Genomic DNA, 14,507 nt, shown 5'->3' on the forward strand with positions numbered 1-14,507 from the left:
TCTTGGTCTCTGGATCAGGTGCTCGCACAGAAGGACGGGCCCTGACCTTCGGGCGGCCACCCCGCTCCGGCCGGCCAGGCCAGGGCGCTCAGGCTGTGGGGAAGCGTCCATCACGCCAGGAGCTGTGGTGAGGCCCCAGATTTCGGGGTCTGTAAGAGCAAATGACTAAGCAGTTATCTTGAGTCGATTCAGGAGGTACTCAGGCTAAGTGGCTCTGTCCTCAGCGGCAGTCATTTGGGAGCTAGTCCGGTCCTGGGTGGGCCTGCTGAGGAGACCCCCTCCGACTGTGGGTCCGCCCTGTCTCACGTCCCTCGCGTAGGTGACACGAGGCCGTGGCGTGAGCATGGAACAGGAGGAGGCTGGGGGCTCCGTGCGGCCGAGTCACCTCAAGCTGCCTCTGCCACCAGGCTCGGTCTCGGTGCACAGAGAAGTGTGGACAGCAGCGGCGGGGCCGCCCCTCCGGCCCTTGGAGGAGTCGGGAGCCCGCGCCTCTCCCTGCGCCCCGCTCCCCGCGGGGGGCTGGCAGCCTCCGGCTCTTGGGGCCAGGTTGTCCTTTTAACTCCGGGGCAGTGAGCGGCTGAACAAGAAACCTGATGTTGTGCAAAGTTAGTTAAACACTGGAACAGTTCACTTTACAATATTTTAAACTCTTGCAACCCTTGTGATTAAAAAGGAAGTTGTCGTGGTGGCAGCATCTGGCCTGCACAGTCCCCCACAGCTGTCAGGTGAGGCCGAACCCGCCACCGCGCTGCCGGTGGAGGCGCCCTGTTGGTTCTACTGAATTGGTCGTAAAGCAACTGATTACTTTTTACACAGCTCTTCACTGAGATTCCTAGACCATAACATTTGCCCTTTTATAGGATGCAATTTGGTGGTTTTAGTCTACTCACAGAGTTGTGCAACCATCACCGTCTGATTCGGGAGTGTTTTCATCAGCCCAGAAGAAGCCCTCCCATCCGAGGGCGGTCACGTTCCCCCGCGCCCGGGCCCTGACAGTCACTGTCGGCTGCTCTCTGCGGATTTACTTGTGTGGACATTTCACATAAATGGGATCCTACGATGTGTAGCATATGGTATCTGCCCTCTTTCACTTAGCATAATGTTTTCGAGGGCCATCCATGTGTCAGCATTTCACTTGTTTTCCTAGCTGAGTAATAGTCTAGTGTCTGGATAGACGTTTTGCGTACCTATGCATCAGGTGATGGGCCTTTGAGTTGTTTCCACCTTTTGGCTATTATGAATAATGCTGTAAACATTCATGTACGAGTATCTGTGTGGACGTATGTTTTCATTTCGGTATATACCTATGGGTGGTACTGTTGGGACATAGAACTCTGTTTAACCATTTGAGAAATTGCCAGACTGTTTTCCAAAGTGACTGAACCATTTTACCTTCCCACTAGCAAAGTATGAGGGTTCCTTATTCTCCACATCCTCGCCAACAAAACACTGGCTGTCTAACTCAACCTGCTGGCTGCGAGGTGGCATCTCACCGTGGTTTTGACTTGCCTTTCCTGATGACTGATGATGCTGAGCATCTTTTCATGTGCTTACTGCTCATTTATACATCATCTCTGGAGAAATGTCTATTCAAATCCTTTCCCTATGTTTTTTATCAGGTTGCCTTTTTATTGTCAAGTTATAAGAGCTGTTTGTATATTCTGGATACAAGTCCCTTATGAGAAATATGATGTGCAAATATTTTCTCCCATTCTTTGGGTGATGGTTTCACTTTCTTCATGGTATTGTTTGTATCATGTATTATTAGTTTTGATATAGTTCAGGGTTTTTACTTTTGTTGCTTGTGCTTTGGTGTCATATCTAAGAAACCATTGTCCAACCCAAGGTCACAGAGATTTGCTTCTGTTTTTTTGAAGGGTCTTATAATCCTGGCTCTTATATATAGGTCTATGAGCCATTTTGAGTTCATTTTTTTGTATAGTGTAAGGAGGGGTCCAAGTTCATTCTTTTGCATGTGGACAGCTAATTGTCCCAGCACCACTTGTTGATAAGGTTATTCTCTCCCCCCCGAATAGCCTTGGCACCCTTGTTGAAGGTCAGTTGATCATAAATGTAAGGGCTTCTTTCTGGACTCTTGGTTCTGTTCCTCTGATCTGTGTGTCAGTGCGTATGCCAGTACCACAGTCTTGAGTGCTGAAGCTTTGTAGTAAGTTTTAAAACCCAGTAGCATGAGTCCTCTAACTGTTCTTTTTCCTCATTGGATTATTCTGGGTCCCCTTAGATTTACATATGAATCTTATGATCAGCTGATCAACTTTTGCAAGAGCAGCTGCGATTCTGATGGGGTCGTGTTGATTCTGTAGATGAGGTCGGGGAGCACTGCCAGTCTAACAGTATTGTGTCTTCTAATCCATGAACATTTATTCCTAAGTATTTTATTCTCTTTGATGTTACCACAAATGGAATTGCTTTCTTGATTTGTTTCACATTGTTCATTACTAGTGTATAGGAATACAACTGATTTTTGTATATGAATCTTCTATCTTGCAAACTTGATGAACTTATTAGTTTTAAGTTTTTTTTTGGTAGAATCGTTAGGATTTCCTATATAGATCATGTCATCTGCAGAGTTTTATGTTTTTTTACAATAGTTTTTAAGATTTTACTTTTCCTTCTTCTCCCCAAAGCCCCCCAGTACATAGTTGTATATTTTAGTCGTGGGTCCTTCTAGTTGTGCTATGTGGGACGCCGCCTCAACGTGGCCTGGTGACTGGTGCCATGTCCGCGCCCAGGATCCAAACCGGCGAAACCCTGGGCCACTGAAGCGGAGCGCGAGAACCCAAGCACTCGGCCACGGGGCCGGCCCCTGCTTCTTCCTTTTTGATATGGATGCCTTTCCCTTTTTTTGCCTAATTGCTCTGGCTAGAATCTCCAGTACAGTGTTGAGCAGATGTGGAGAAAACAGACACCCTTGTCTTGTTCCTGTCTTAGGGGGAAGGTTTCAGCCGTTCACTGAGTGTGAGGTTACCGTGGGTTTTCCACACTGAGGGAGTTCCCTTCGATCTAGTTTGTTGAGTGTTTCTATCATGAAAGGGTGTTGGATTTTCCAAATGCCAACTGATTTTTAAAATTGCATTTACATAGCTTTAAAAAAAAGTAGTGTGTTAAAGCTATTATATTAGACCAGTGTCCAAAAACTGTGTACTTCTGAGTAATTTTTTTAAATGAGCAAAAAAATTATTGAAACAAACAACTGGAGTAGCACAGTGAAAATATGTATCCTTTATATGTCTGCACTCAACTTGATTTTTGCTAAGTTTTATAAACTGCATAAGTGGATTTCTAATAGGTAGAGTCAGACTTTTAATTTTTTGTTTATCTGAATAAAAGTTTGGATTCCCACACAGTCATTGTCACATAGTTCATTCCAAAGGCTGTGGCAATATTAGGGGGAAAAATCCAGTTTCTTATTTTAAATTTATTTAATGAGTCACAACTAGAATTTAAAAAGTGAAATAGAATGGAGACATCAGAGTATATCCTAGTAATGGTGCATTATTTTGTGAAATTTTGGGTTGTAGTTGGAATGTAAGATCTTTCGTAAACAAAAGGTAAAACTGTATCATAAATAAATGTGCTAATAAAAGGGCAGGTATGGGAGGCTGTAGTCCCTCCTCATTGCTATTTCTGATTGTCCCTTTGCCCTCTTGAATGTTTCTGTAACTGAGCCAATGAACCTTAGATTCTGGATGTAAAATGTCTCTTCTTTTTTTTTGAGGAAAATTAGCCCTGAGCTAACATCTGCTGCCAGGCCTCCTCTTTTTGCTGAGGAAGACTGGCCCTGAGCTAGCATCCACGCCCATCTTCCTCCACTTTATATGTGGGACGCCTACCACAGCAAGGCTTGCCAAGCAGTGCCATGTCCGCATCTGGGATCTGAACCGGCGAACCCTGGGCTGCCGAGAAGCGGAACGTGCGCATTTAACTGCTGCGCCACCGGGCCGGCCTCAAGGATGTAAAATATTTCTGACTACACTTTGTGTGTCAACATGTGAAATCCAGATTTTGTGTGAAATCTTGATGTTAAAATGCTAACAATGAATCCAAAACTTTAAAAACACTGTGAAAAAAAAAAGGCAGATTATAAAAGTAAAACCAAACAAAAACTCCATTATAACCCTCTAGGGTACTGATCAGTTTCTGACTTTGAACCTAAGTGCATATTTTGCATACATCTCTCCATTAAACAAAACCACATTCACAGCATGCAAAGGGTGATGCAAAAAATATTTTATTATGATAGAGTTTATGTAAAGTTAGGTAATATTAACAAAATACAAATGATCAGCTACATCCATGGGAATCTAGCATGTCACACAGGAATAAATATTTGACAGAGTAACACTTCAACTGTAGTGAACAGGTGATCAGAAACTTTGTTTTTCTGCTGACCAGGCTGTTCTCTCTGGGAGGACCCTGGCTCCTGGAGGAAGCGGCCCACCTGCTGGGCTCTGCTTCCAGAGCTGCCTCAGCCCCGGGCCCTCCGCCGGGCCGGGCAGCGTGTCAGGCGTGACCCGGGCTCTCGGGCCTCTGCTTTCTCCTGCAGGTGACTGTCAGTCTGCTGAACAGCTTCACTGAGCGTCAGTCCAGAAATTAAATGCCAGTTAAAACTACACAAGCTTGTTCTTGGAACATCTCTCCTGACTATTAAATAATTAGCTGTGGCAGAAACGACTGCTGTGAAATGTTTCCAAATGTGCCACAGCACAAAGACCTGTCTGCACCTCTCACTCTGTCCGTGTGTCGGCTCCCCCGACAGTCTGGCGTAGCGTTTTGTCTGTAGTAGCTGAATTGAGACATTGACCCTGATAGAAGTTTATTTGTAAGAAAAGTCATGAAGAATTCTAATTGTTGGGGAGCCACTTAGAAACTTCACGTTTTATGAATCTTACTTAGGAAAACCACATCAATTGATTCTTATCACTTAACTGGTTTTGAATCCTAACAATTAGTCATCAATACTCAAGGTAAATCCTAAAATCCATTTTAATGGAAGTTCTGTGATATTAACATAGCACAATAATGCGTTTAGTGTTCTTTATAATCTAGTCCTAGCTTTCTATAAAATAAAACTGAAGTATGTCATACAACTGGCTGTAAAGGGTGCGGGACACGTAACAGGCAGCAGGCAGCTGTGTCTAGTGACTTCTCGATGAGCTCAAACCCACACGTGGCTCACTCCCCTGGGACTTCACTGCCCTCCCAGGGCATCCTACAGGACTGACGGTCCAGTTCACATGTATCTGGTGACTGAATGTTTCCTTACCAGACAGACACATGTTGTACAATAGGAGCCTTTCAAGTTTTGCGACCTGGCTGTTATGGCAGTACAACCCAAGAGCTGGGGTGAGGAAGCTGCTTGGCTGGACTCCACCTGCAGGCCTGCCCGTAAGCAGCCCGAGGTCACCCATTTAGACTCCTGACTCCTATTTAGACGCACTGTGCTGCGCACTAAGTCGCCGACAAGCCTTAAGAACTACGTAAAGGATCTGGTCAGGATGGAACTACCGTGTTCTTCTGACTTTCCTCGAGGACTCTGAAGGGCTCTACCAAGAACAAGGATTACAGAGTTCTGTCAATGAAGAACAGTGTCTGGGTGCAGGATTCTCGTTAGTTTAGATACTGTGTAGTCTCTGAAACTGCCCGTTAAATGACCAAAGCTTTTAAAAAGATCTATCAGGCATTAAAAACATTTCCTTATCATGTTGGGTGGAGTTCAATGTTGTACCCAAAGCTGTTCTCTTATCTTAAAAAGGGATGTTTGTATAAGATTTTAAAAACCCACACAAACCTTGTCAGAAAAATCCCTGTAGTAACTTCTGAGTGATATTCACACTGCTTGCTCTGAATATAGAGGGCATTTTGAGGAAAATACACACAGCTGCTTTCAAATACAGAGGAATTGGAAGCCACACTGAGCGTGCAGTAGCTTATGTCCTCACCAAGTCCCGTGTGAACTGGAGGGAGGGCCCAAGGACGCGCTGCAGCAGGTCACTGTCCCGCCCCAGGGGCGTGTGGCTCGTGGCGGGCTTCCGCTCCGGCTCTGGTGACTCTTCTGGGAAAGACTTTGGAGAAGGGAGACCGCTGCCCTTTCTGGAGAAACATGAGTGCTGGAAACTCACCATTCTCAAAGGGCACTGATAACGTTCATTTCCGTACTGGGCTCACGTCGTGTCATCCTATCTAAGAACCCAAAATGAGTGGTTTTACTAGACTGCTCTTCAAGCTGATTCTGAACTGTGCAAAGTATCATCTTGCCAGAAGTGTCTGTACATGCGTAAAACACACAAAACTGCACATAATGGATGCTCATCTCCTAAGAGTGGTGTGAGGCCTGATGGCCTTGGCCTGCTGTGGGAGGACCACGGTATCCTGGTGTCCTGCTACTTGATGTTGAGAACAGTGAAGGACTCGACCTTTTGACCTGATCTCAGGTGCGTGAAAAGACCTTTCCTGGGATGACAAGGCTGATGTCTGGGCTCAGACCTTTCCTAGGATGAGGAGGCTGATGTCTGGGCTCAGACCTTTCAGGGATTTGGTGGCGTGGGAAGGCCAGAGGGGAGTCTGCACTCTGGTGAACTTCCAGGTGTGAAGTCTGGGGAGAGCCAGTGGCGGTTTCTCAGTGCTCGCTGAGTGCGAGCGCAATGCTCTAGCTGAGCACCCTAGCAGTTCCCCTCTCAGGGACAGCAGGTAGAAGAGCCTACGATGAAAGATGAACAAAAATGGTGTGCAAATACCTTGAAGAGCCTTTAGAATAAACTGCCAGCAGCTGTCTTCCCAAGCCCCTTCGTACAGGCGGAGGCTCCTGGACCAGGGCACTGAGAACTGTTCACTGAGCTCAGCGCGGAGAAGCGCGAGGGCAGCCGGTCGGACGCGTCTACAGAGCACCGTCCACTGAGCACAGATCACGCGCCAGCTCGACCTCCCGGGTTCTCAGGCCGTGAGATGTTCCGATGACTGACGTTCCCAGAGAAGTGAGGCTTCCAATTCACGGGCCAAAGTTTTTTTTTCTTTCAGTATTTAATTTCCTTTAAGTATACTCCTACAGATTTCCCTGTGCTTTATAAAACTTTGAAAATACTTAAATTTCCTCCCCTATCTTACTTAAAAGGGGTCATTTTATTCTGTAGTTATTTTTTTGAAACTGTGTCCATCAAGGATAGTGTTAAGTTTCAAGCTTCTTTAGGACAATGATGAGCAAACTTATTTTCAGGGAAAATAAATGTCGAGGGTTGCATTCTTTTCACTTTAACAAACACAGCTTTGAAGCCCTGGAGAAGAACTGTCTTAGAACGTGGACATGTGAGTGAACGAGTGGCAGGAGGAAATGCGTGTGTGGTCAGCCGTGAAGAAATCACGCAGGCACCAAGGAGCAGGAGTGGAGAGCTCTCCCCGACGCTGATGTCAGGCCACAGGCTGTCCTATAAGCTGAGTGGGCTGCTCGTCCCAGCCCTGGGCCTTGAGGAGCCGGGCCCAGTTACCAGCAAGTGCGGGAGGGAAGAACCCTTTCCTAAGAATACACTGCCTGTGGCTCATCCAGGCGGCTGCCCGCAGTACTGCATTGCTAGAGCTGGTGGGGGCCCAAGGACACCCTCCTCACTCTATAGCTGGAGAAAAGGGGTCACAGTTTTGCTGCTCAGCCTCCGGACCCCATGGGGCTGGGACAGGCACTATGGTGCCTCACCCACAGGACAAGCTTAAAAACAGACTCAGTAAAGGGACGACCAGGCAGCAGTGATAAAAAGGGTCACATTCCATTCTCAGGCCACAAGTTAGTGTTCCATTTACTTCTGTGGTGAGATAAATGGTATTAAATACATCTCCATAAAAATGTTTTTTAGGCCATCAATTTTGTTTCCTCTGAATGCCTTTCAGGCAGGCTCCAAGTGTCACAATTGTCCTTTGAAAAGCTGCAGTTCCCTCTCTTCCCTGGTCTGGCCTGTGCAAGGCCTCCAAAGCCTCGCTGTTGGTTCAGTGAGCAAGTGAACGGCCCACACAGCCTCATGGGGTCCACAGAAGGAGCCAGAGCCCAGGGCCTTCCCCGCTTCCCTGCCTCTCCACCTGCTGGCAGTGGAGGGAGGGCCTCTGATCTTAGCTCTTGACAAACCCACACGTTCCCGACACAGCCTCCACAGTCCCAGGCTGCCATCCCTTCCTCCCACAAATTTAGACTCATTTTGACACCTTATAGCACAAGCTTCAGTTCCCAATGGCCAAGTGCCCTGCCACCACCTCACCCTACATGCTGCCACACCTCTGCCAGGGTGGCTGCAGCCACCCACCGTCATCTGGAATGCTAGTGTTCAAGCCTATTCGGGCACAGGCACCACACGCATTGAGAAAGGAACTTGGCTAGCAGAAAGTGGCCACTCTGTGCGAGTGCTCAAAACCAAATGAACTCCGACCGCTCCATTTCCCACTGATGTGTTTGGCACGGCCTTTTTATAGGTGCAAGCAATTACAAATGAAATAGTAAACATTTACAGGAAGATAATTACAAGTGTGAAATCAACCCATATTAACATTCTCCTCCCCTGGGAAGTGGGGGCACTCTCACTGCTTGGTGTGCACGGGCAAGCCCTCCCCACGACCCTGTCCACAGGCGGCCCAGTCCCCCAATACAGAAAGCACCTTGACTCGCACGTTTTTACTCTTTCTTCTCTAGAATTCGGTGGCTGACTTCCTCCCAGGGGCTTGGGAGCCTGCACGGTACACACAGAGACACTGTGCATGGCAGGGACACGAGGGTGGTGAGCACACTCTCTCTTTATTCTGTCCTGCCTGCTCACTCCGCCAGAGGATGGCACCCATCAGCAGGAAGCTCAGACCTGGTTCTGAGCCAGACAGTAGCTGTCACTACAATGACACCCGCAACGCCAGCGCAGGTTCAGGGCGTTCTGGGGAGGCTACAGAAGAAGCAGCCTTTTGTTAGAGGAGCCAGAGTGCCCCGGTTCTCAGCTGGCTTAGCGTGTGCAGTCCATTTCCTGGTGACCCCCAGACTGAGCTAGCCCCGGAGAAGGCCCGCTGTCTCCAGGACGAGCAGCAGGGGCCTTTATGGAGGCTGCAGTGGCAGGCGCTGCCTCCCCAGCCTCTGCCTTTGACCCCCAAATGCTGCACTCAACACACTGGTTCCCCAGGACTCCTGAGCTCCGACCTCAAGGGACACGTGATGTAAACAAGTGAATAAAACGCTCTTTTGACCTATTCAAAAGCACTGCAGATTGCAAGCCTGCACAGCACAGTCTGTGCAGATGGAGCCCATGCTGTGCACCGACCCTGCCCGGAAACCTCTGGGAGGGCTGGCGGAGGGGCTGCTTGGAGAAGGCTCAGAGAGCCCCCAGGGGCAGCAAGGGCAGTCACAAAGGAAACAAGCTGGAGGGGCGAGCTCTCTGAAGGAATGACATGAAATCACGGTGCCCAGACAGCCTGTGCAGAGGCTGGCAACGCAGCCCGGCCCATCAGACCTGCTGAACATCGCATTGCTCTGCCCCAGAGGACACGTGCTCAAACAGTGCTCTGGACCCCAGGATCCCAAATGCTCCTTCTGTGGACTCCCATTCTGAGCATGACACAAAAAGGTCACGGTTCTCTCTAAAAACACTGCTAGTCCACACAGTGGAGGTGTCTGATAAGTAGACTTAAAAAAGAGCAAATACTCTCTTGCTTTTAAAAACATGGAAAAATAGTAGCAAAGGAGTGACCAGTGTGCTAAGACTTGCAGCAGCTGGCGAACAGGCGGCTCGGTGCTGTGAGGGCTCTGCACTCATTCTGTGAGAAGGCAGCACGGCAGCAGGAGGTTCACAACCAGCCCGGGGCCTTCTGTCTCGCTCTTCCAGGACTTTTCCCACATGACCTTGTTCATTAACTTAAATCTAGAAACCGAGCAAGATGATCTCTACATTTTCACCCCCAAAGTGTCCATGTACCCAGAGACTGTCACACTAGCTCAAGCATTCATACAGAAAGCATGCTCTTGGCAATAAAATGGATGGGCCCACAGCGGGACACAGTGAGAACAGAACAACTTCCTCTGAACGGTCTCCTCGGATATGTCCCCCTCACTCCGGGGGTAGCAGAGCTGGTCCCACTCAGCTAGGGCTTGTTTATATCCCTTGTCTCTACAGGATGAATAGTGTTCATGGAGCCATAATACAAACTCTAAGAGATTTTTAAGAAGTGCTGTAGAGTGTTTTGTGGCAGTTAAGGTCTTAAACTGTTAGAAAAAGCAAATTTGTTAGTATAGATTTACTTTAGGCTCTCTAAGTGCTGCAAGACAACTTTTCGGAGCTCATATCAATGAGAGTTAAGAACACAAAATAATGGGCAGTTTTCATCTGATTCTAACATCCTCTGTACTTTCTTCCTGACTTAACGTAGAGGTCTCCTCGCAACCTTTCCAAAGCCCAGGTGGAGGCTTCTTTCCAGCAAGGTTAAAGAGATGGACACTTTCTCCTTCAACGACTCCGAGGGATTGCATCGTTATCTGCACTCACAGTCTGAAACCGCAGGCTGAAGGACTTATGAAAAGACCAAGGTCACTGGTGACCAAGGAGCGAGCGTAGGAAGGAATGAGAGGGGCTGGGGTTTTGTGCAAGATTTAATAAAAAACAAACAAAAATAGGAATGGCTGCTTTCAACATTTTCCAGGTTGTGAAAGTTTACCGTGATTGCCTGGGGTGTGGTTCTGGGGTGCATTAGTGGAACAATACAAAATGCTGTCCTCCCAAGCCAAAAGGCGGCCACTCAAGGTGACAGCCCTGCCCCCTGGCTGCCCCGCAGGCTAGCGAGTCGTCAGTGCTGTGACCCAGGCCGCATGGGTCGGGTCGGGTGGCTTGCTCTCTCCTAGGGACTCGCCCGGCTGGTCCCACCCAGCGCACCGCGAGGCAGAGCGGGCTTGCCGACAGGTGGCCAGCCTTAATACTGCCATAAGTGCCGCGGCCCGCAGCGGGCAGGGGGCCTTGCGCGCCTGACGGGCCCCCACTGCTTGGCTGATTTTAGAATACCGTGGAGACAAGCTTTGATAAAGACAACAGGAAGTCGGAACCAACACAGCAGGGAGTGGTGTGAACAACTCGTAAACCAGTCTCTCATGCATCCACACCCACAGTTAATGACAATAACAACAATAATAATAATAAAAAAAAATAAAGGTACAGACAAAAAGCAGCGCTTGGGGTGTGCTGCTGCAAGCTGGGAAGGGTGTGGTTCAAGTCGAGTGGGACACAGCTAGTCTTTCTTCAAGTCCCTGGATTCAAAGAGCTTCAAGCGTTCTTGCACCGTCAGGCCTTCCTTCAGACTCTGGGTGGAGACGAGAGCAGGAGAGAAAAAACAAGCCATTACCCACCAAGCCCCCTGCTGCGGACAGCTGCAGGCAGGGCAGAGAGGCACAGGTGCCAGGGTGGAGGGCGGGCGGGAAGGGCGCCTTGAGATTAGTGGGGCATGCTAAGGAGAGATGTTCCCTGTGATATGGTGGTGTTATCTGGATGAAAAAGGAAAAAAACCAGAGAAACAAGACCAAGTGTGTGAGGAGCTGAATTCTGAGCTCAGGGCTCTGTAGACAAGCAGCTATCAGACCACCTCAGCCAGGGAAGGAAGACTGCCAAGAACGAGAACCGCCTAGCTACGTCCTTCTACACGCAGACCTGTCTATGGCTGGCTCCTCTTTGTTAAGCTGAGAGCTCGTTTGAGCAGCCCAAGAGCGCCCAGGGTGTCGCTGGCATGCCTGCTTCCCTCAGCCCTGCTCTTGGGGCTAACTCATCAGAAACCCTGTTAGATTTACTGTTGTGGGAATTTGGGAACACGTCAACACATTTACTAAGATTTTCAGAATGTAAAACCAATACCCTGTTCACACGGGCCCCTGGCAAAGCTGAAATGTGTATGTCCCGAGACGAGTGACACTGTGCTCTTTGGAGGACAGAACGCTTCCCATTTCACTCCTGGAGGCTTTCCCCAAAGACTTAATTTCTGGACGAGAAAAGGACTATCACTTCAGGGCATGCCTGGGAGTGAGTGGAATCCCAACACGGCGGGGATGGCCTGGGGCCTGAGTCACCATCAGGCCCAGCCTTGCCAGTGCCTGGGTGGTGTGCGCTGCAGCCCACAGGTACAGGCTCCACTAGGAAACACAAATAAAGGCCCTGTGCCAGGCTCCGGGTCCAGTGATGACAGCAGTTTTAGCCAAAACTCAGAGCACCGTGAGGTCGGTGTCGGGGGCAGCACCGTGCTGCTCACGGCCCGGAGAGCCCAGCCTAGCGCCTGCAGCTCTGCCTCAGTCCTGGGGCTCCCGACGCTGTGGAGGGGCCGGGAGCCACTCAGCCTGCTGCTTCAGAGAGGGTGTCTGAGTGAGGTCTGTGGGACCCAGCTTCCTCCAAGGTGTGAGGGAACGGGGGGGGGTCTGGTGTCCCCCACCTGCTTCACCAACAACAGCTCTGCTTGTTTAGGTTTTATACCGTGCAGCTGTGTGTGTGTGTGTAAATGAATACTTTTCAAATATTTTTTTAAAAAGGGCTCTACTGCTAAACTTTTTGAAGTTCACTGGTTCAGAGGGAGCTCCATGTAAGCAGTTGGTTAAGGTCACTTTTGAAACTTGCCACTAAGTGGGTGGGAGGGTGAGGCGAACCCACATCCCATTCTGAACCTGAGCTCCCCTGAATGCACACAATTGCCTCCAATGCTCTGGAGTCCCTGCTCCCGAGTGCATGTGCTTCAGGTGCACAGCAGTCGGTCTCGTACAGCTGCTAGGCATGTGTGTGGCCATGCCTCAGGAGGGCCCACATCGAAGTGCCTAGCTCACAGGCAGGCCCTACCACATGGCACACCACTTTGTTCTAGCTGGGGACCTTCCCTCTGGATGGCAGTGAACTGCCACCCCTGAGACCCGAGGGACAGCAAGTGTCCTGCCTCTGGGTGTGTTTGCTCCATGCACTATCAGACACCCTCAAGTGACAGTCCCTGCTGTGCTCAGAGACAGGCAGCCAGAGCGCAGAGTGACAAGGGGTGGCCTAGGGCTGCAGGCTCAGTGCCACACACTGCTACACACTACAGCTCTGAGGGTGGAAAGGTAAGCAAACCCCACACTGACCCCACACACCCGGAGAAGGGGTACAGCTGGCTCCCTTGGGGCTCATTCTTCCCACAGAGCCAGTCTCTCCACCAAACGCCTCTGTGACCCCACACTCAGACCAACAGCCGTGGGCCTCCGTGAAGAGCCTGTGGGAAGCACCCTCTCTGGCCTCAGTCCAAGGAAAGCTGTGCTGCTCTTCAGCAATGAGCTTACTTAGATTTTATGGGTGCTGAGATGGTCTATTCTTTTGAGTGAGGCAGGATACAGAAACAGAACAGAAATGAAAGATATAAATCCAGACATATCAGATCCCATATCAAAAAGCAACACTGACAGGGTGTTTCTCGGTAACTGCGTTCCCATCTTCCTGTGGGGGTGCCTCCGAATACAATCAGGGAGAGGACGGCACACAGCCCTTTGAGTGCCTGCTGACATCTGCCACAGCCTGGCTCCACCCGCCTCACAGCAGGGGCCCCCACGGATGGCTGCAAGGTGCCCCTCTTTCTGCTCAGGCCAGCAGGGCTGTCCCCGCACACCAAGGGCTTTCTTCCTACATTGGAAACGTGGCCAATCCAAACGTGACTCAAACACTACTTGGGGATCCCACCCTGGGCTCCTTTCCACCCGTGTCTGGGTTCTGGCCCTGAGAGCCAGAGGCCACCCTGGAGGCCAAGACAGACGTCTGTGGGTGTCCTGACAGTTTTGTCACTATCCATCTTTGCTCCAGCTGTTTCCTGGCCAGGTGAAAGGTTTTCCGGTGCACCTCACTGCAGAGGCCCTGCTGCCAAAGCTGTCCCCTGGCGCTCTGGCCTTTTGCCCAGAGCCCCATGTATTCTTCATTTCTCTGAGGGATGCACACCCTCTCGACACACGCTCTGTCCTGATGGGGTCGGCACACTGCAGCAAGCTTCCCCGGAAGGGTCCTCGCCTGCCATGTACAGGCATGAGCAGAAGGGCCAGAGCACTGACAGCAGCTACAGTTCAGCCTCGGATGGAAGGAGAATCTTCAATAAGAAAACCATAAACCAAAGAACAAGTTTTCCTTTTCCTAAATAGAATGTTTTCTCATGTTTAAAGAAAAAAGCCCAAAGTTTTCAATCAAGCCTAAACCGTATTTGGTTGTAAGTGACGTGGGACTGTAGAAACCAAACTGGCCAGGTTTAAAATACTTGGATTTTCTTAAAGCTCTTCCTCAGGCAAACTTGTTTCACCCGAGCCTTGGGCTGAAGCCCCTCAGCCGAGGACGGAGGACTCGAATCCCACCTGAGGGTGAGCTGTGGGTGCGTGAGTAAAAGGAGCCAGTGCCATCTGAGGCCACGTCAGCGTCCCCTCTGCTGGGAGCCTGGCCCAGCCCCATGTCCTTCCTGCTATCCTCAATCTTCTCCTTGGGGAATCACTCTCTGGAGTGAGCGAGCACGTG

The 14,507-nt window shown here is 49.7% G+C and overlaps 1 protein-coding gene across 15 annotated transcripts in view; it reads right to left on the reverse strand.

Annotated features, from left to right (window-relative positions):
- Positions 1–4,231: 4,231 nt before the first annotated feature.
- Positions 4,232–14,507, reverse strand: part of MPRIP (myosin phosphatase Rho interacting protein) — a 145,046-nt gene continuing 134,770 nt past the window's right edge. For 13 of the 15 annotated variants that reach the window (XM_070563683.1, XM_070563685.1, XM_070563684.1 and 10 more), the window contains one exon: positions 4,232–11,319. In XM_070563683.1, coding sequence (XP_070419784.1) covers positions 11,248–11,319 — 72 coding nt within the window. In that variant the 3' untranslated portion in view covers positions 4,232–11,247. Of the gene's footprint in view, positions 14,074–14,507 lie in introns of all 15 variants that reach the window. The other 2 variants (XM_070563689.1, XM_070563678.1) reach the window with 1 other exon arrangement.

Source organism: Equus przewalskii, chromosome 10 (assembly GCF_037783145.1).
Source record: "Equus przewalskii isolate Varuska chromosome 10, EquPr2, whole genome shotgun sequence".
NCBI lineage: Eukaryota > Metazoa > Chordata > Mammalia > Perissodactyla > Equidae > Equus > Equus przewalskii.